General features: G+C 31.1%; 1 protein-coding gene across 3 annotated transcripts in view; it reads left to right on the top strand.

Moving 5' to 3' along the window:
* Nucleotides 1-23,894, top strand: part of LOC148228643 (uncharacterized) — a 90,542-nt gene that overhangs the window by 46,149 nt on the left and 20,499 nt on the right. Inside the window, exon 1 of one of the 3 annotated variants that reach the window (XM_088199493.1) lies at nt 9,578-9,641. The exons of the other annotated variants lie outside the window; for them this stretch is intronic. Within the exon in view, the coding sequence (XP_088055619.1) occupies nt 9,627-9,641 (15 nt within the window). The 5' untranslated portion in view covers nt 9,578-9,626. Of the gene's footprint in view, nt 1-9,577; nt 9,642-23,894 lie in introns of those variants that run through there. 3 annotated transcript variants of the gene reach the window in all.

The following is a 23,894-nucleotide window of genomic DNA, read 5'->3' as shown; positions in this document are numbered from 1 at the left end:
ATATTGAAAAGGTCATAGATTCCATTTTTTGTACTTTTTAGTAATACATACAAGAAAGGAAATAAGTCATTCGATGACTAATATGTATTTCAAATACAATCGCATTTTTTAACGATAAAGAATAATGGTAATTGAACACATAACAGTCATATTTATATGTTATATAAACGCAGCCTTGGTAACCCATCGAGTAGAAAGATTTCAAGAATGTTGATAGAAGATATGTTTAGTAAATAAGATAGGATCGCAATAAAAATGACGTGAATCTCTTTCTGTATCTAAATGATACATCGGGTGAATGAATTTTAATTTTTCGCATTGATGCATCTCCTTCGTTTAGCAGATGTAGATAAGCCTTTCAAGGATTAACCGAAGAATGTATCTTGTGCTTCTGAATAAGATTGAAACGTTATCGCACAACGGTTAAATTTTATCTATCCATCTATAAATAACCTGTTTTCATCGTCTTTCTTTTTTGCAAGACTCGCAAGCCTCAACATGTTTCAACACGTGCAATGCAACGCTTTTATTGCGATGCATCCTTTTCGCTTCCTTTTTACTTTACAATTTTTTTCCAAGCATAAACCATAAGCTGGCTTGTTATAACACGTATCAACTTTCACAAGTTTTCTGCACTTTGCAACCATTGCGCTTCTGAATGCAGTTATCAGTTGTTGCGAAAAACAATATAACACGTTTTCACTTCGCATTAACGGCATGTAAACGTGTCTTAGGTATCGTGATTGTAATTAAAACTATGCCTAATGTATTATGAATCTTATTTGCATTTTTTTAAAACATTGCTATTGAATCTAGATACCATGCCTTCGAAATAAAAATTAGTTTTTATTAACAAATCTTTAGTTAAGTCAGTTTAATGACTTAACTATTAAAGACGTCAAGTTTATTTTGTAAATAAAAGAATTTCAAACATCAAACAATATGTTCTATTAACAATTTTCACAAGAATGTATAGAAAATATATGACAGTAAATATTTGAAGAGCAACAAGAACGTTTCTATAAATTGAAACTTGCAAATATACATATGATTTATAACAAAAATACAAAGTTATGCATTGGACGTAATCATTGAAATGTTTAAATAAACAGATGGATGTGGTATTTTATATATTTTAATATTTAGATGTTTTTAAATTCCATTTTTTTTGTTTCGTTATCAAAGTTCGAGTTGAACTTTTGCGAATTTGAGGTGAAAGCCAGTTGCTTCCTTGGACTTCAAAAGGATCGTCTCGGTCGCTTCGGGGTAGTTCCTCTAAACTCTATTCCAAGTCAAAAGCGAAGTGTTAGTTCTGTGTCAAATTTCGACTAAAGTATGTTTCTGTACGAGACATGTTCTGGCTTGTATACACTACAGAATTATGGTCTGCTATTAGAAATATATATTAAGGACAATTTAAATAAATATGTTGCTCCATAAAACGAATTGTTTGTGCATTAAAATAATAAAAAAAATATTATTAAATAAATATATTTGTGTTCAATAAAAATATTATACTGAGCAACATTTTATGTGTAGTGTGCACTAAAAAAAAATATTTGTGCATTAAAACAGAGATGTTGTGTCGAAGTTGGAGTCATGGTATTATAAGTCGTAAAAAATCGACTGAATTCGACTTTTATTTTGTATCAAAACAGCTTCCATAAACGCTGACTTACTAAAAGCAATTATTTTTTAAGAACTAATTCAGTTTAAATCACATTAAATTTTGATTTAGTATTATTAAAGATTAGATTTAGTCTTGTTTTCTCTTAGTTTCCCTTGCGAGTATAATAATCTATTTTTTTATTTGTATTAATGTATCTTATTTTATCTAAGGTATATTACGTACATATGTATATTTTTATATTCAGTTTATTTTTTGTACAATACTTTCATTTTTAAATATATGATTATATTCAGTCAATAAAGGTGAATTTTGTAGTCTTATTATATTTTATTAACTTAATGATTTATTTAAATATTTTTATAATTTGAAAATTGTTGATATTATTTTTAAGACTATTAATTATATGCTGGCAAAAATAATTTTATTAAAATTGTTCAAATCGGAGCCGGAGTCAGTAAAATTTTAAACTATTCCACAGGCCTGCATTAATAATAATATAATTTGTACATTAAAATATTAAGAAACTATTTTCGACTTATTTTTATTTAATTGATTTTCATTAGGTTTGGGTTTGAACAGCAAATGGACGTTTCGCAACTGTCATATTTGAACGTACAGTAATGTTATATTTTCAATAGTATAGATATTTTACTAACATGTCAATGCACAAATAATTCGTTTTAGTGCACACTACAAATAAAATGTTGCTTAATCAAATATTTCCTATTAAAGATATATTTATTTAATGCTTATTTTTTAAAATTGTAATGCACCAACAATTCGTTTTATATAACAAAGTATTTATTTATATGCACATATCTCTTAAAATAATTCACTGTTTTTATAAAAAGTGACTTTTTTCAAGCTACCTAAATATATATATTGTCATCTCTTGATACATTTTTAATCTCGATTATTTTCGGAGCATATATTTACATGCTAATGTTACATTATTTTTAACCCGCGAAAACGAGTAATGTATTTTAATTAATTTTATATTCACAAATGCTTTTAATATTCACGAGAAATTTGTAAAATTATTAATATACATGATTAAAATTATTAATATACTATTAATCTTAATGAAATTAAAATGTTAGAAAATGACTGGCCTACTTTTGCCCTCCCTCCCTCTAAAAAAAGCTGAAATTATATAGTATATACGTGTTTATTTTCATAGACTTGCATTACGTAATCTCCAAGTTGTTTAGCCTAGAAGATCTGGTTGATTTCTTGGATTATTATGACGTTTTAGCTAGACCTGCTCTGACGTGAAGTGGATAGCGGCTTCTTTCTTAGTTTTCTAATAGTCGTCTCGGTCGATACTTGGCGTTTCTCCGCTCGGTGTGAATTCGACTTATCTCTCGTTTGTTCATTTGTTTAACTGCAGTGTCTGTGCTCTTCATTACTGCCTTATACGTATCTTAAAACACTCATTGACATCTCTGTTGTCAATCAATCTCTGCTTTATTCATGGTATTTATGAAAGTGTATTGAACCTGTTAATGGATACTGTTTTGTTTACCCAAAAAAAAGGTTCTATAAATTCACAAATGAATCAGTTTTTTGAGACATTTTTAGCTAATCAAATAAAGGGTATAACAAACAAAGTAAATAAAGGGATTTAAAACTGTTGAAACATGTTATTGGAACAAAAATATTCATAAACAGATATAATTTGTAACTAGTTAAAAATGCTAATTAAATGAAATAAAACCAACTTTCTTTACATGCAGTTGTATTTATTATTCATGCATAAAGAACTTCACTTAATACAAAGTACTCTTCAATACTCTTCAATGAATGACGATTCATTGACGGCAATGATAATATTGTAGTATATAGATTTCAAAATACATTATATAGTAAATTCTATTTTGAAACATAATATTTCAATAACCATAAAAGGATTTATCAATGTATACAGATAAAATATCATTTAACCATATTATAGTTTATGGAAATATAAGATAACTTACCAAATTGACATTATAACATAATCACTTTCAATTACATTGCGACAATATGCATTTAGGATCATTTACTGATAAAATATCATAACATGACCCAAATTCAAATATGTGTTTGAAGACGTAAACATAATTGTGAGTTTATCAGTCATTTGAAAATTTTACATGTATGTATTTATTCTATAATAAAAATAAAGCTTTTTGTGGTAGAGATTATGTTTATTTTCATCTTTAATATACTAAGTATATAAAGATTTTCCTTTGTATATTATTTGATTTATGTTACTTATGATAAAATATCATGTAAATACAGAATAAACATACATCTATAAAATAAGGAGTTCGAAGTTAGATTGAAAATTAATATTATAAAAGATGTGCTGATTTACATTTTTTTATATTTTTAAGAAGAAAGCTGTATTTAAATCACATCATTGTGTAACGTCTTATGCGCATTGATAGTTTAATCTATTTAAACAATTACTTAAACTTAAAAGATATTTATATATGTATATCATATTAAATAAATTCACGTCGTACACAATTCTTCCGCAGATTTGTGACCTTTATATTTGTACCTGCCGTAAATTATGTATTTAGCTCCCATAGAAAAGTGCGGTTAACACATTCTTCACATGCTAGTTCTATATTTTTTAATTGCTTAAGAGCAATATGATAAATTTGAATAAGCACACGATACTCAATCTAATGGATATTATAATTCATCCGACAAATATGTCAATTAAAAGTATAACAAGCTTTTTTTCGCGAATTATAAAGTATATGTTATAGATCATGAAATGGAAAGGTATCATAAAATATAAACATGCATCAAGCAATTGGGCTATCAGCGTTTGCCATTAAATTTAACAGCTAAATTGTTACTGAAGCAATTGATGAAATTGACACACAAAAGATTTATTTAACACCAAATTAACCTTTAAAATGTATGAATCTATTGCTATGGTTTAAATTGAGCGCTCAAAGTGCTAAAATATATTTAGATCTCCGTCTCAACAATACCTGTAATTTTAGATACAACTTCCTTTCGTACGTCCCACCTGTTATGTGAGAGATACTTTAACATTCCAAAGGATGTGGTTGTTTTTTTTTCTTATACCTACATGTTGCCATGTTTATATAATAAATGGAAGTGATCCATTATATATCCCCAATGTAGCGAATTTTCCCCAATTGTGTTATCCCCTTACAGATTATATAGATATATAACATACAACACTAATTGAAAGCAACGAAATTGACTCTATGAAGTGCCCCTCGATTTGTGACTTTATGAGAGTGCAAATGTTGATATATTTCATTACATGTTTCTCAAACATTTATTATTTTTTATATACACATATATAATACATGTAATAGTGGCTTCCGCGTTGGATATAAATGGCAAGGTCGTTTAACAGTTCATTATGTTTTTTTGGGTTATTCACCTGAGCTTTTTTCAAAGTGCTATAGAGGCAGCTTTGCATAATCTTAATTAAAAATAATTGAAAACGTCAAGTGCTAAGGCATTAATAAATAAATCCGTAGTTGGAAGCTCGTGGGAAGAACGCGTTTCTTTTTAAGATATTCGCGTTTCGGGCATGAGATAAAAATATACTAAAGAGGCGTATTGTTGCTGTTTTTGCTGAATCTCAGATAAACCGCACGTTGATATTGTTAATACTGAATATATTCGCCTGTGGATTTGAACCGCAAATTCTTATACCGGAGGCGTTTGTTGGTGTACTTTCGCCTTTTTCTGAACGCTAACGGTCTTATTGTTTTGTGTGTATGCAATCTAATTTTTCGTTTCCTACAGAAGGCAATTAGACTATGACATTTTAATTATCGAAAATTACGCTCGCCATTGTTTCGCCCTTTTGTGGTACATTATGGCACGAAAAAAGTTAATGCACAATGTTAACCTTAATGTGACAGACATTTTTTCTGACAACAAAACACCGAAATGAGTTGCGAAATTGGCGACTCTGCAATAATAGTAAGGTCATAAAAAATTTGAGTAATCATACTCTGTTATTTTTTCTAACCAAAATCATCTCTAAATTGCTGTGTCACATTTATGTTACACACGCGAAGGAATGCAGTAGGTTCCGGTGTTTTATTATATTATTAGTTAAAAGTGATAGTGTTAGACTATATATTCCTACATATTTGCCTAGTTGTATATATATTGTATATACACATTTTTAAACCGGCGTGAATATAAACAGATTGCGCCAAAGCTAGCGCGTTCGCCAGTTTCTCAAAAGTATGTATTGTGAATAAAATAAAATAATAATATTAATAATTTAATATTTGTCTTTATTTTCTTGAGAAAATACGTTAAAACAAATTTTTATGTTGCGCTATGGTGTCACTCTTAGCACTCGACAAAATATGTATATCTTTTATTTTATTTTTATTATAAATTTAATTGTCATGGTTTGACAGATTTCCCCAACGCGTAATGCTGGCCATATAATATTTATGTGTGCGTGTCGATCATGCATAACCTATACACATTGCATCAATGTCAGCGCGTATTTCTCCAAATATTAATAAAACTGTTTTGCCGGTAAAATAAGATTATTTATTTTTGCATGTTTAGGCATTGAAGAAAAACTATAATAAAAGTGAAATATTTCAATTTTACTCTTTTTTCAACACAAATTTCTCATTTTAATCACAAAATAGTTATTTATAATTTGTTAAAACATAAAATAAACACGATATTTTATTGATGATTGTAAACTGCAACGTTAATGTGTGCGAATATATTATCGAGTGATTGGAGTAATAAATAATCGTTATGTGATTTCACCATGAACCGTGGTTTAACCACGGGGTAGAGCGGCTATATTTTATCGGTTTATGTATCATATAAAGCAGCTTATGCGTCTAATTAAATAAATGTTGGCGTTTATCGTATGAAAGTTTTTTATCACTAATTTACTTACGAATAAAAAACTTTCTCAAGAAATTCAGTAATTAAAATTATGATATAATTACTTTTTATCTCAAAAAATTAAAAATAAATAATTTACATATGTTACTTTTTGCAATCGTTGCAATATTATTATTACAGTATTTTTAAATACTTACGAATATAATATTTTCATGTAATAATTCCTCTTCAGTATTATCGCAACTAAAAATATATTGTATGTATATTATATTTAAGATGTATGGAAAGTTACAGAAGTGACTGTTGTATTATACATATGTATGTATTATATATGTTATAAGAATTAATCAGTATCTTAAAAATATTTAAGATAGAAGTATATTATCACTTGATATTTAGTGCAAGGAATTTGATGACTTTAAAATGTACCTACATGATTCCTTATTATTACCTACGTTTTGTTTTGTTTAATGAACGAATTATGCGAATTTCGGTCATAGTTAACACCGCCAATAAACGTTCTATTCAAAAAGTTTTTCGAAGGCATCAAATCATTTTTTTGTTGAGAATAAGCGACTCATTGTCTCGCATTTTAAAACAAAACAAAGGCGCATAAAGGACCATGTATTTTGGAGCGGCACTAGTCACTCAGGTATATTGAGAGAAAAACGACTATGTTGCTCAAGTATACAAATTATTTCATTTGAGATAATATAAACGAATATTTTATGAATAATTGTTTAATTATCAGAATATTTCGGACAAATAATTGGAATAATATAATATTTGATTGAGAACCCTAGTAGTAACGTGCTTCATCGCACTGATTTTATACCCGATTTGCGTGTTTTATTTGAAGCGAATTAAAGATTTTGTTAGAATATGATTGTTGTATAGGTTAGAATTTGCTCTCTTTTCGAGCGTTATCGCGCTCTGACGTCCTGACCGCAACGGTTAAGAAGAAGGGACGCAATCGCAACTCTTAATGTTTTGTTTTTATTTCTACCTGCGCTGCAATAACGGTTATTATCGGAAAACTGCAGCGTATCGGCATATTTCGGCGAGTTTATACACGTATATATAGTAATATATTTATAAAAATCTACAAAAAATATTAAACAATCAATCAACTTCCTTTTGTACAGAATAAATAAATATCCTCTTCACAAATCAGATACATTATTTTATCATTATTAATTAGTTTGTCAATCCTAGGCATAATTGTAGATGATGCAATTCGAATAGGTATCTCTAATTGAATGCGATTCTATTTTTGTTTTTTATTGACAACATTTTCGAGAATGTTTGTTCACAAAGATAGGTTGCTTGGAATGGTTTTCACTCAATTCCGTATATTCCTCACTATCGCCCATTTTGATCCAAAAACATCCAATGATTCATTCGCAAATATTTTTTTAAAAGTTAATTTGCACGATAATTTAATTCCTGAGATACTTCGTTGTCTCGCTTATTCGTGAAGGTTTTTCGTTTGGATCACATTCGGCTGTAAATGTGAATATTTCGGCCCATTTCGCATAAAGTAAATAAAAAATAATATAAAATATCACAGTAGCTGGTTTTCAATTGTATTAGTTTAGTGTGCGTGTTTTTTGGATAAAAAGTGGAAGCTGTGGCGTACGCTGCTCTAACAAGGAATACGTCGTTTCGTTGGGACTGCATAATTCATTTTGAAGGACTCAGTAATCTCAATATATGTACATATAAATACATATTTTAAATGCTTTGTCATTGATCTAAGTATGTTCAGAATTATTGAAACCCACTAAAAACCATTCATTCATATCTCAAACTCTTCCGCATCTCATAAAGAGTTACGATACCATATACGCTGTTAAAAACCATTGAAGAAAAATGCACCCATATACACAAACTGGATTTTACGCTATATAGTTTATTACGGTCGTTAGCTCCTTTCGATTTCATTTTTTCGCGGTTTCGAACCCGAATTCCCGTTATTGAGCGCGTCACAGTGTGCCTCTCGAGCTTCTTCTTCCTCTCTTCTCCGGCGAAGAGAAGAGGTCCGGAAACCGGTCATCGTCAGTGTTCCAATAGTCACGGTCTGCTCGCCGACCACTCTCGTATGGAATGATCGTGAAGAAGAACCTCATACGAAATTCTTCTCGCATCGTGCGGGGCCAATTGAAGTATTTGGGTCGGCGGCCGTAACGGGAACTACTCAATACGCAATGCAACCGGTCTGCAATCTGCGCAAATTGGTCCATTTAGAATACATCCAGAATAAAGTATTATGGGATTCTGGAGTGGTACTCTAAGAGTCCGTTCGAGTGTGGGTTAGTGTTATGTGGCTTTCTAACTGATGGAAAACGACAAGAAGGTAGCTAGAATACGAATTGGTCTCGAAAGAATTTATTTTTTCTGGTACATTAGATGTAGACTCGATACGTATGCATGTGGCGTGGAATGAAGAATGTTAAGACTTGTAAGTGGAAGTAACGTTTTGCACAAAAGTTATGCATATTTATATAATTCAGGTAGAAAATAGGATATAAATTAAATTTTGTATTTTTCATTAGTAGCTACAAAAATTTATAGATAAATTAATAATGACAAATTAGAAATTGTATGAAAATATATAGTACATCAACTTTTGTTAAATAAATAAATAAAACCACTTTCTTTATATGCAGTTTCATTTATGCATAAAGAAAGAACTGTACTTGATACAAGTGCGTTTATACAAAACTACTTTCAATATTATTCAATGAATGATGATGCAGTGACAGCATAATATCTATACATTTATAAGTCATTTGTATATTAAATTTTACTTTTACACATAAAATCTCACAAAGCATAAAATTATGTACCACCGTATATATCATGTGAACATATTATACTCAATGGAAATATATGATAAAACTCAACAAATTGACAATATAACCTAAACAGTCACTTACATACATAGCAACAATATGCTTCCCTGAAGTATAAGATAGCCTTATAAAATATGTTAACTGACGTAAACCTAGTTTCGAGTTATGTAGCCACAAATTGACATGTATTTTTATATTTTTTTATTTATTTTTAAAGTTGGGATGATGATTGCAATGATTGATATACAAAGAACCTCCGATCTTCAATGTCATCAAATAATGTAAATAAATTCATGTCTTATTTATTTTTATTTATATAATTTCAAACTCTTTCTTAAATTAGAGCAGTGGTCATCACGCTATCCACATTTCATACAATTTACTCACACAATCATATTGTGGTATGGTACCTAGTTGACAACCAGTTACTGTGATATTATATATATTTTATTTTGTGCGAAATAGACCGATATATTTATTTTTATAACCGGATGTGAAACAGACGAAATCCTTAAAATCGAAAACAAGCGAGACAACGCATATTCCTACGTGCATGTATCGCTTCTCTCTCGCATACGTCTGAATATGTAGACAACGCATTTACAAAATTATTGCAGTACGAATTTTTAACGTATCTTTTACCAGCAAACTGTTTTTAGATTCGGTTATTCACAATTTTTTATAGTGACTTTTTAAAAATTTAAAATGAATTACCGTATATTCTTCTACATCTTTAGAAAGTGATAAAGAAGAAGATTGTTGGAACGAAACCAAAGAAAACTGACTGTGGTTTTATTTTGAATTTTTATATTTTAAAATATGAATATATTCTATGTAAATTTTCTGTAAATATATTTTCTATGTATGTAAAAATCTATTATATATATATATAATTTGTATCACTATATAACAAAAATATTTTATTAATTTTTTAAATGATTTTAATTGCATTTTTTGAATAGTATATCATACGTGTAAAAGATTACGATCTCTTTTAAACTATGCCGATTCTTTGCTCTGGTAGACGATCCAAGATCAACTGTTAGTTTTGGCTCAAAACTGTTTATATCCCTGGCGCCAATCTTTTTTCTTGAAAATCTGTTTTAACATGGTTTCGGTAACATTTAGAAAGCGTTTCAAAACTTAGTTCTAAGAAAGGTGCAACAAAAAGCAACAAAATAATAACACATTATTCAGGACTACGTGTTACACGTAGCCGTAAGAAATATAATTTCGATTATTATAAAAATAATTTAATTCATTAATTTAATCAATATATTAATTATATTAAATACAGCCGGCCCTCGACTTTCACACATAATTGGTTCCTGAAAATGTGTGCGAATGTTGAATGTTCGAAGTAGAGGGAAGTAAAAAAAAATTTAGATTGTGTGTATTTTAAAATATTTATTTATCAAGTAAATATAAAATGTTTAAGAGGCGTTTAAGTGGGGTTTGCGGATGTTTCCTTTGAAAAGTTATCGAGAGTTAACTGTTTTCCACAATTTTTTTCTTCTCTTCATATAGTATTTTATAACATGCTGTCTTTATTGATCGCCCTACGCACTTGAGATATGCGTTCTCTATTGGGATATCAATCTTCTATAATATTTAAAAATTTGTCAAGATGCGTTAAGGCTTGATTCATATTTTTCATTGTTAAAGAGTTTTCCAAAATAAACCTGTCTCATCTACATTAAATATTTGGCTAAAGGAATATTCTCCATCTTCGATAATTTTAGATAATTAGGAAATAAATTCTTTTGCAGCATCTTTATTCGCATCAGCTGATTATCCAGTAAATTTAATATTATGAAAAGAATAAATCATTTTAAAATTGTAAAACCAACCGTTACTTGCTTGAAAAACCGTGTTAAAATCTTTTTTTTAATCTATCCTTCCAATCTTTGTGCAAACTAAGAGCTTTTGCTTGAATAATTGAAATACTCAGAGGGACATCTTTTTGATTCACCGCTATTAGAACGTCTAATAATATCCATCTTTGTCTCGAATCGTGAGAAGTTTATGAGTCCTTGATTTCTTTTTGTTCGTATCAACACTAAAGTTTTTGCGTTTCTCACTCATGTTTATAATTTTTTTTAAAAATAATCTTTATTTGAAAAAAATGTTTTTTTATTTAAATGTGCGAAATAGCGAATTGTGCGAAAGTCGAGGGCCGCCTGTAGTTACTTTTGATTCGCTTCTTAATTTGATTATGAAATATAATTTTACAGTTATTGATATTAAACGGTTCAAATGAACATCGAAGTGAAGATAATAATCTGAGCACCTAAACAGTAACTATTCCTAACCGTACTCGGTACTGTTACCCCATAGGTATGTTAGCCATGTATCAAACAGATTTCCATCCATTTTCCAAATGCATCAAAGTAGGCCGCAGTTAATGCGTAAATCGTATACATAATCGGTACAATTATTCCGCAAAAAATATTTTTAACACAGGTACTCTAATCCCGTTTCTCAATTGAAGCAACGTCAGATTTTGTAATGAGTGTTAACAGCTTTTAACAGCATTTGGTCATCGACGACCCACCTGCGTGCCCACCTTTTGTTTTGCACCAAAACGCTGTTTTACGATCGCGTAATAAAACTTTTGTGTATTACAAGTCAATGAGTCAAACATTGATTCATACCAATGTACGAAATAATTGAAAACGTGTCGTTTCGCGCATATTTTATCACATTTTTTGTATTCAACGCGCGCTTATCGAATGACATAGATTCCAACGGCGTTGTGATTAAATATTTATATAGTCGCTTCTGAGTATATTCGTGTTCCGTCATATGCGATCGGTAAATTTCTCAATAAGTGATCGTTTCCTGGCGCACTGTGCAAGAGAAAGGATTCTGGCGAATGCATCGTAAGATTAGTAATACTTGGAGGCTTAATTGCGTAAGTCTCTGTAATGATACAAGATTGAACTTGGATCGGAGTCTTGCCATTAGACGAACTTACTGCGATAATTAATAAACGGTACTCTGATATTAAACACCACACCTAAACGTAACGGTTTTTTGTGATGTATTTTAATAATTGAAGACTTTTAATGTAAAGTGTATTCAACGTAAAAAGGCGTCCTTGGGCCATTGGTCCAATTCCTGGGTCGTCAATCAAAATCGAACCAAAATTTCGAACCGGTTCGCTTTCTTTCGTGTACTTTCTATCGCATGAGTCTGTCGATCATCTATGAACTGATTTGGTATAAAATTGATTCGCTATTAATTCCATAATATATAAGATTAAATTGGTTTTGAAAATTGTATAGACTACTGAGGCGAGAGTTTTAGAAAATTGTTATAATTTTGCCGCCTTAAATAAGAAGCGGATGAAATTTGTGATTGATTTGATTACTAATTGAAAGATTGCGATATTTTCGTAGAACGTTATCTATATTTTCTACAATTTGTACTAATAATGGTGTGAAACATTAAGTAAAATCGTTGCTATTTAATTAAACATTTGATTGATCATGTTTTTCGCGTAACGCTACAATATAATTTAAGGCCTGCAATACACTCTCTGGAAGTTGTCCGAACCGAAGTTACAACTGAAGTCGGCCGAGACCTACGATTTCGAGTAAGCGACCACACTGTCGCAAATTTCATATGCTGTCCGGACGGCGGCTTCTGCCACGTACAGCCGGCATATTTGCGCGCGATCGAAAAATGTGCCAAATAATCGCATTTTTTAAATTGTCATATTAAAATTACGCTACTAATTGTGTGGGCACTAACCAATACAATATCAGTGAAAACTTTTCGGTCGTAAATATTGAATTTACGCAAAATCTTTGTCGGCTTTTGCAAAATGCCATAAGGCATAAAAATGATACTTCAGAATACGAACACCACATCTGTGACTATCCATCAATTCTAAATAAAAATTCGTTATGGTGTGACATTAATATAAACCGATCTAGGAAAATACTTAAGGATATTCGAAACGATTTTTTTAAACAAAATCAAGTACCACTAATTATTTTTTAATTATTTAATTTTATATAAAAAAATATAATAACGATATCTGTTAGAAGAATATACTATCAAAAATATAATTAATCCCTTTTGGTGCCCTAAAATATTCAATGTAAGAGTCTGTTGAAGTCCCCGATAAGCATGTGGTATTATAACTTGACCACGATGCAGCACTCTACATGCGTGTTAACCATAGGACTCCTACGCGCATACTGAATTTGAACCGAGTTATTCGTTCTATCTCAGTTTGCGAAACACCATATCATTATCTCTCACTCTTGTCACTTAATACGCGAGAGAGCGAAAGGAGAAGTATCTCACCGCTCGCGCTCGAAAGAGCAGCTCCGACTTCGGTCTCTTTGACTCCGATCCTTTGCCGACAATGTTCGGAAGCGCTCGAAGCTGGCCAAGTCGACTGAATTACCCCCACTTTACCTCCCGTTCTCGGTAACCTCGGACAACTTCCGAGAGATTTTAGAGCGGGCAGAACCGAACTTGACCGAAGTAACCCGTCTTTGCCAACCTTGGCCAGCTTCCAGAGAGTGTAGGCAGGCATTGAAAGCAGAAAAGGCACGTGTATATTAAAAGAAAGCTATTTTGAATACACAATATTTGGGTATTCACAAGACGAAGTATGATAGATGCATTTTCTTATAACACATCTTTCATACTCCCACCACTCAATGAGTTTAGTTGGTCTCTAATATCCTCATACGCTTTGAAGTCGATTTTATCTCACTGCTTTTTCAATAATATAACTGTTTCATGCAATTCCAATGTTAAACATGATTGAATTTAGCATGACAGTCGTGCATCACCGACAATCGAGGTTGATTCTGTATGTATATTTCTTGGTCCATCGACAGTCACGATGCGCGACTGCAGCGGCAATTGCACCAACTGCAGTTAGCCGCAGTGCAAAAGTGAAAATGACCGCAGGCAGTCAAGCATCGCAGTTACGCTGTACCCAGGTGCTATTAACCACGATAGCGTAATGATAACCACCGAGCCATCATCCAGATTGACCGCTCCAGATGAGACGTAACAATAAATGGTCGGCTGGCTCCACTCGCTTTTATTTTACGGATGCATCATCTGCAAGACCTCCTATTCTACATCGTGTGCTGTTAATCTAGACTTCCTATAGACAGTTTCGCATCGCCGAACTTGGCTAGAATAGATATGTGTGTTTATCGAACGCCTATTTGTTGTTTTTTTTTGCTACATAATTTTACATACACGCTCTATTATAAGCCTCTGACGCGATCGCCGCTTTTCGAACTGTAAATCGATCGTAAATCAATATTTGTCTGTTGTAAGAGTGAATGTGTGGCAAACGTGGCGTGAATATCAATGAATGATGAACTATACAAATATAATATCTAGATTAAATTGAATATTGTTATTGTTGTGAATCTACCGTTGTAACATGACAGGTGCATTACAACAAAGTAACAATCAACACCTACAAATAGGTATTGTATCAATACCAGATTAAAACTGAAGTGAAAGCATCAATAACATCTTATGTTTCTGTTTAAAGCAGGCCGCCGAGAGCGAACCCGATCCCTTGGAAAACAATAATTCCGGGAACAGCAAATGGACGTTTCGCAACTGTCAAATTGAGTTCATAGACATCTTAGAGCAGCATATTAGCGCGTATCAGTTAAATTATATTTTCGCTAGTAGAAATATATATCTACTGGTGAAAATGTATTTGGACTTTACTAGTGAAAATATAACTTTACCAAAAAATACACATTCACTGTAATATTTATACATCGGACGTAAATATATAATGATACGTATGTAAATATATATATATTACTATATATAGAAAAGTTTAAATCATATAAATTTAATAGCACCTGTCAGATAGTTTATATTTTCTCTGATAAAAATATATATCTTCTGTTGAAAATATTTTCCGATATGGTTTTACTGAAATGACATATGTTAGAAAATATTCGAGAATATTTTTTCTAGATTTTATTTTAGGAATAGCCATTTTAAGCTGAATGTATTATTTATTTATTTTGCTGCAACATAGTAATGCGATAAAATTATTTTTACAAGCCATAAACATGTGTGCTTCATGTGTGGTCATGTCTTCCCTGTTACTATTTGACACGGACTTTTCTGAATGAGCAATATTATTATTCATGTTCCAATATTTTTTAATATTATGGTCCAAAAATAAGGGCGTGTGTCTAAAAAAATGATGCATTCCGGCTACTCTAAAAAAATATATTATATACGTATAGGGATTGCAATATCAGTAGTACCGATACCGGTAATACCTGTTATATTTTTCCTCGGAAAAGTATTCGTTGCAGAGAGTTATTCATGGGATGTTCACTATTCTAACCAATGCTCGCTCGCTGCCACTTGCTCGCACCTAATCTGTCCAACAGTAACAGCACAAACAATTATTTTATATATATTACTATTTAAATTCTCCTAGTTGTTTTTACTCTCACCGTGCAAAAGGTGTTGTTGGCGCATCTTACAACAATAATTACTCGTTCAGCACAAATTTCTAGATATCAATGGGGGAAAAAAGTGGAGTTATTTTGTACCGACCCTTATTTTTTTCTTTGTCTAGAATTAATTTCTCGTACGTCAATAAACTAATAGACTAAACGATTTTATTATTATCATGTGGGAGCAAAGTAGGATTGTTAACACCCTCGGATTGACCTGGATTGTCCCGGAATGTTTCCAGAGAAAGAGTACGCAAAAGGTCACCTCAGACATTTCTGAAGAAATATTTCTGAGATGACCTTTTTTGGCTCCTACCATACATTATTGACGAAAATATCTGAGCTGACCTTTTTTTGGCTGTCCCACTTTTAGAGCTTCATAATTATGGTAAGCCTAGGGAATTATTAGGCAAATTTAAATAAAGCATAATAACATTTTATATTAAATATTTTTTTAATTATCAATAAATTTCAGTGTTCTGTGAAACTAAATATGGCAATCGTTGATTTATTAAAGCGTACTAAACGAGTTCATCAGAAGCATGTTATAAAACATATTCAGCGGTGTGATATAAAAATATTAAATGGAATGTGGTTCACTAATCTGAAAAAGTTGTCGATACCTAATCTGGAATTTATATAAAAAAAACTTGTATAATAGCTAATAGTAAAATAGAATATGTTAAATTTAATATCGTAAGTTAAAATTTGAATAATATAACTGTATATCACTGATTTTAATAGTTTATCGGAAATATTTCTTACTACAAATTCAGTAAAATGGTGTAGTTTTAAAGTGACAGACCATTTGTCTATATCAATACGTTTCAAGCCTTCCAATTTCTGTGAAAATTGATAATATATACTGGAAGGTACTTGATAAGCAACTTATCTTCATGACGAATATTCTCTAACTAGCGTGTCAGTTGTATGATTAGAATTTCACAATATTTGTTTATTATCAGGAGTATTAAACAATATTAAACAATAATATTTAATAACAAATTTAAAAATTATTACATTAGTTTGAAAATTACACATAATCTTAGATATTTTTTTATTATTAATTTAAAAGATTTAGTTTTTAACTTTAAAAATCAATTTATATTCAATATGGCAACTAAAATTTGTGGTTGAATCAAAACTATTTAAACATTCGTCACGGTTGAAAATCTTTTTCAAGTAAGTAGATGGTAGAAAATGGAATTATTTTCATGATTGTGTTTTTAGCAGACTATCAAATTGTATAATATATATCATAATCTATTACTTGGAAGGTCTGAAAATCTCTGCATATAATATATAATTTAGTTTGTCTTATAACGCATTTTGATTTTTCTGTAAATCTGGGAATTGAACTTTAGATCTCTCGCATTACAAGAAGCAAATTTACTGTGCTATTGTAGACTTATTCATAATATAAAAAGCTCAATGTTGATTCATTTTATTACATTACAGCGAATTCAACAGTTTAACACATCATTACCTTTTTTTTTGTTATCGAATCGAGCACGTCTCTCAATTTTTTCCTGCAACGTGACCCGTTAGTTCTGTAAAAAAGACATGAGATTTTTTGCTCTTATAACATTCGCAATTTTCACTTCGTCGTGTATTATCGGTTACTGTAAATGTATAAGAACGATCGTAAAAAATGCGGCGGCATTAGATCGGACCGATTGATTTTTCATTTGATACACACAGGTGATCACGATTTCTACTCGTCAAGTGAGTTATAGCCCAGGGCGTGACTCTTTCTCTTAAAAAGGAACTCTCACATGGTCAGATCGGGTTAAGAACCTGTCCTTGAGCTCCTTACTCTATCGGGCGTTATTGCCGTTGGCTAGTAAAGTAAGAAATTGTTGTTATGTCTTCTTCTGCTGCTTTCTCTCAGTGCAGTAGTTAGCCAGAAAAAAAAAAAAAAAAAAAAACATTTTTTCCACACGGCGTCTACCATATCTTCTAATTGATCTTTATAAGTCTTATCTGGTGCGTGAATCGTAATAGGAGTTATTGGGCAACATCGATTTTTTTTTAATAGGTAACACATGCAATTGTAATAATACAAAATGTAGTTTTTTTAATCGAATTGTAATTACAATGTGGTGTATTTTTTATTTCCATTGTTTAGCTGTGGTAAAAATACCGTTTTTTTAAATATCCGATGAATGACATTCTAACCGTTTTGTAGAAACATTTAGAAAACTCCATTTTTTTATTGAAAACTCACGTTATATGTTTGTATGAATATTAATACATGTCTAGACATCACAAATTTCGTAATAAACAATAAAACAGTTATATCAGATATTTTTTTATTTATAGAAAGTTCTTGTTTAAATAAATATTATTTTAATATAAACTCTTATTATTTACATATTTTATTTTTAATTAGCTCGTATTTTACATACAAGCTATTTATACGATTAAAAATAATTTAATTCAGTTTATTTTAATAAAAAATAAGCACTTACTATATAAATATTTATTGATGATAAATGGACAAAAGTAAAACATAATTATTCACTGAATGATAAAAAAATAATCATAATAGATCATATGTATTATCTATCGCTTAATAAGTATTTTCTTGCCTTAGTAAAATGACGCATCACCAATTGAGATCATATCTCACTAAAATTCAATATTTAAAAGGACATAGGTATGTTCTTATTAGATATAGAAAAGGCGTTCGACACGGTACGTCATGATGCCATCTTTTGTTCCATTGATGCTTTGGTCTGCCGACTGATTTTCTGCCGTCAGGCTTGTTATCCAGCAATTTCCAGCCCATCTAAATCTTCACATTTTAATGAAGGTAGAGACAGCATCTCCTTGAAAAATACTAGTGTTTATTATTGTTTTAATCAATGTTTTGTACATGAGTATCTTTATACGATGAGATAGTGCTCGCGATTTTATTTGATTTTTTAGACTAAAATAACATTTATTTGCTAACACTATTCATTTTACGCTCACTCGCAGAAAATCTGCTTAAATGTTTCATTAGAGAAGGGTTTCATATACTTAACAGAACGGTTATTCTGTACGGTATGCATTATATATGTATTATAAAACCACCAGACACCAATTAAGACAGGCGGAGTCAAAATAAATAAAATCCTTTACCTCAGATCACTCTTCGCGTGACATGCACTCCTAGTACAATATCGGATTTTAGATTATTATTAATATATTGTACTGCTTAATATTTATATCTGTTGCATTTTCATTGTAAATAAAAATAATAATAACTGAATCCGATCGTTTTCAATCGTACGAATAATGAAAGGCGCATTTAAAAGTTGCTGAACTTAAATATTAAAATTAGCTTCTGCATGTATTATATATTATATATACATTCACTGCTGATCTTCGATATAAAAAAATACTTTCATATTATTTTTTATAAGTCTCGAAAGTTCAATTATTCTCAACTGATCCGAATTCAATAATTGATTGAATCGTTGATCATTTATAATATTATGTCAAGTATTTATTAAACATTAGTCTTGAAACTATTATAAAAAAAATACATATTTGTAATAGTTGTTCAGTATCGTACTGTAATAACTAATTATTTTAACAACGAAGTTAAATATAGTAATTTAATCAGCATAATGGAACGCATGCATCAAAGGAAGCAACTGTTCAAACACTACAGACATAGATTCCTATTTATTAATACTGTATATTTATAATAATTACATTTTTAAACACACAAAGCATAATTTATCGTCTTGCTAGATCAGTTCACTTCGTCGGTTGCATGTTTAACATTTTACTACCATCGGTATTGTACGTTGGACAAACATATTACAAAATAACGCCAGGGTTATCGACTCGGTTCAGTCAATAATCTTACGTATGCACCGTCTTCAAACAAGTAAATGTATGCCTATATGTGTGTGCACAAAAAGTCAGGACAAAGTGTCGAGATTGTTCTCTATCGGTCGGTGCCGGATCGCGTTTTCAAATTTCTCATTAGCTGTACAGACTTTGTGAAGATCTACCATTGTGAAGGGGAATCTGATTCCGTTCAATTCCATCGCGTACAATGGGCAGAGACGTTCTCCCGATGTTCCATCGACGAAAGGTCAGCCGACGATGGAAAGTCAGCCGACGGATACAGCGTCGCGTCGGAGAGAAATCATCAAACTGGTAGAAATCATCGGAATCGGACGATTATATTTATAATTTGTGTTATTTATGAATCGATTCGACGTTGGTGATGGGAGCTTGGCTTTGACCCCTAAATCGTGGAAAGACGGTCAGCAGAAAAACTGCAGTAAAAAAAGCTTTATGAGCCGAGGTTCGAAACGTGCTTGAACATTTTATTATATTTATATTAAAGTGTATTTATATATTTGAAATGCTCCCATAACTTTATAATAGGTATAGATTATAACACGAAAAATCATATTTTCCGATACCAGATTTTCAATAATGATTTTTTTTAAATCGTCTCATATTCATCCGTGCAATAAATATGTTTATGAAAAAAACAATGCATACATATTGCAGCTCTAAAGAATTTTAAGCAGATCGCTGAAAATTAATTTTGCTGATAATATTCTAGAGATATGACGCAAAAATCTTATGGGCGCAATAATCGGGATTTATTGTGGCCTAGCACGGTTAAATAATGAAGTAACGCGTTTTTTTAACTCTATTGACCGAGCCTTTTTGGATTACTTTATAAATATTTACGTATTTATAAGCTATATATAAGCTTACTGAAGTCGGTCGACGATAGATTTCTCGCCCGTATTAATCTGATCCGATAGTACATTTTTATATCCTAGTTTTTGAATTGAAGAGGTTTGTGAACCCTATAGTTTATGAGCCGACAAATGAGTGGATCCCCCGGTTTGAGAGCGCTCTCGCATTTTTTTGTCGCGCATGATTAGTAGATCCGCGCATAGGCGAAAGGTCGATTAGGTATGAGAGAATGTCTTATGCCTGCACTACACTCTCTGGAAGTTGTCCGAACCGAAGTTACAACTGAAGTTGACATGTCTTATGCCTGCACTAATCTCTCGGAAGTTGTCCGAGGTTACCGAGAACGGGAAGTAAAGTGGGGGTAATTCAGTCGACTTGGCCAGCTTCCGAACATTGACGGCATTATTTCCGAGTCAAAGGGACCAAAGTCTGAGCTGCTATTTCGAGCGCGAGCGTTGAGATACTTCCCCTTTCGCTCTCTCGCGTGCTAAGTGACAAGAGTAAGAGAGATAATGATATGGTGTTTTGCAAACTGAGATAGAATGAGTCCCTCGGTTCAATTTCAGTATGCGCGTAGGCGTCCTATGGTTAACACGCATGTCGAGCGCTGCATCGTGGTCAAGTTATAATACCACATGCTTATCGGGGACTTCAACAGACTCTTAGTGACATCTTTGAATATTTTAGGGCACCAAAAGGGATTAATTATATTTTTGATAGTATATTCTTCTAACAGATATCGTTATTATATAAAATTAAATAATTAAAAAATAATTAGTGGTACTTGATTTTGTTAAAAAAAATCGTTTCGTATATCCTTATGTATTTTCCTAGATCGGTTTATATAAATGTCACACCATAAGGAATTCTTATTTAGAATCGATGGCGATAAATTCTAGGATAGTCACAGATGTGTTCGTATTCTGAAGTATCATTTTTATGCCTTATGGCATTTTGCAAAAGCCGAAAAAGATTTTGCGTAAATTGAATATTTATGACCGAAAAGTTTTCACTGATATTGTATTAGTGAGTGCCCACACAAACTTTTATAATTATCAGTAGCGTAATTTTAATAAAATGACAATTTGAAAATTGCGATTATTTGGCACATTTTTCGATCGCGCGCAAATATGTCAGCAGTACGTGACAGAATCCGCCGTCCGGACGGCATATGAAATTTGCGGCAGTGTGATCGCTTACTCGAAGTCAGTTGTAACTTCAGTTCGGACAACTTCCAGAGAGTGTAATGCAGGCATTAAACCTACTCGCAATCCGAGCTTTCACTATTGACCATACTTAATTCTATTTTTTACAATTGATTATGAGATATAGAATATATATCAAATTAATTTAATGCTGTGGCCAAATACTATGTTTGGATAACATTTTATTAATAAGTCAAATTATATTGTTTAATAGAAAAAGCTAAACTTTTTTATGTTTTTATTTTTCTATAACAGTATATTACGCAAAACTCATAATTATTTCACATGCCGTTTATCGCATTAATTATATTCAAGAATGCGACATATAATACAAGAAATTTAATTATTACGTAAAATCCTATCGATTCGCTAATGGAGCTATTTCTCTCGGTGAATGCAACAAATAATTTAGATCGGTCTTTAAGATACACATACGTCTATGGCATTTCGCGTAAATTTAGTCATTATACCGTGGTTCAGTAATCTCGGCGTGTTTATTTTCCGGCGCGGCGGTGAAAGCGTTAATTTTCACCGTCTGATAGACGACACAATGGAAGAGACGTTAAACGAATTTAAACAACTCCACATTCAATTAGAAACACGCGTACTTACACTTTATGGCATGCTTATCGCTGTTACATCGCAATCAAAACAATGCGGTAACGAAAGATGTTGTTTTTTTTCATCGCGAGACATTCGCGCTCCATATCAGTTTTTGACTGGTTTCACACGCTGGGCAAATGTCTGAATGAATAACGATCCTAAATAAAATATTTACTGCCGATGCAAAAATGCATCAAATAATCTTGATTGATTTTTTTAGGTTTAATAAATTTAAATCTAGTATATTTTAATATCCACAATAAAATGCAATTCAAAATATTCAGAAAAATATATAATTATAATGGAATAGATCAGACAATTAACATGTAAGTGTTTTTTTTTTTTTAACAATTTATAGTTTTAGAACTTTTATTAGATCAAATCCAAAATTCAATCTAAGCCAACTCAAAAATAAGCGGAAGAATAAGTACAGACAGACATCACATATTGCTCCATAGTTTGTCTGCATTTCGATATTACACTATGTTTTAAAAATATGATAGCTATCGTTATCGATATTACTATAGACTTAATATAATATGGCTGATAAAAGTATATTTAAACCGAATTTCGATCAATAGGAAAGTGCAAAAACAAATATCATTTCTCAGAAGGCAAAAATTCACGTTAAAAGCAATAAAATCGTGTCGGCGCCGTCTTTTTCCGGAATTCCCTATCCTTCTTCGATACACTACCTGCTCTGTATGAAGCTGCGAATTTAACGGATTTCAACCGCTACATGTTTTCAAAATTAAAGCGGTTTTAAACCATTTAAAATAGTCGTATAGATTTTTTTGAGAATTCTCTAGAAACTGCATATTTCTTAAAAAGTAAAAAAAATATTTTCTTCAAGAAAAACACTATTCACATGCATTCTGTTTTTTATGGCGTACCTCTGTAGAAAGCTCCCATACGGTTTCTTTTTAACTGATTATTAATGTAGTTCTTAGACTATCAAAACAAAGATAAGACAGAAAATCTTTTGCCATTTTAATTTCGACCTCTCAAAATCTTCCAAGAAAGCATGCATATTTTCAAACATCTGGCACGGACTCACCCTTTTTTATGCAGCGGTCGTAAAACATTTGAAATATTCCTACAAATATAATTTTTAACAAAAAAGGCTTTTGCAATTTTTCTCGAGAAATTTTCGATAAGATACATTAGTCACAGTAGTTCGGTCACTAAACTGCTTTAACACCTGTTATATATGTTTTTATAATATATAATTCTTAACAATTTTTTACTTAAATTGAAATTACGAAATGTATTACTATTATTTTTATTAATCATTTGATCTGATTATTATTAAAATTCAGCGATAATTAATGGGGCTGATTGGCGACTTTTTGTCCGACGCCAGTTTGACTGTTATCAAACTAGTGACAATTGCATATTTATTTTAAAAACAAATAATTTTTTTTAACAATATTGCTAGAAAACACCAGAACGTCTCGGTTAATTTATCAAACAATATAATTAGAAAATCTCTAGTTCTTTGTGTAATTTAAAATAATTAATTATTGTT

This window comes from Plectrocnemia conspersa, unplaced genomic scaffold (assembly GCF_051122295.1).
Source record: "Plectrocnemia conspersa isolate PC_06_02 unplaced genomic scaffold, ASM5112229v1 ptg000012l, whole genome shotgun sequence".
Classification (NCBI taxonomy): Eukaryota; Metazoa; Arthropoda; class Insecta; order Trichoptera; family Polycentropodidae; genus Plectrocnemia; species Plectrocnemia conspersa.
The sequence above is the reverse complement of the archived record's forward strand: the minus strand, read 5'-3'. Positions and strand labels throughout refer to the sequence as shown.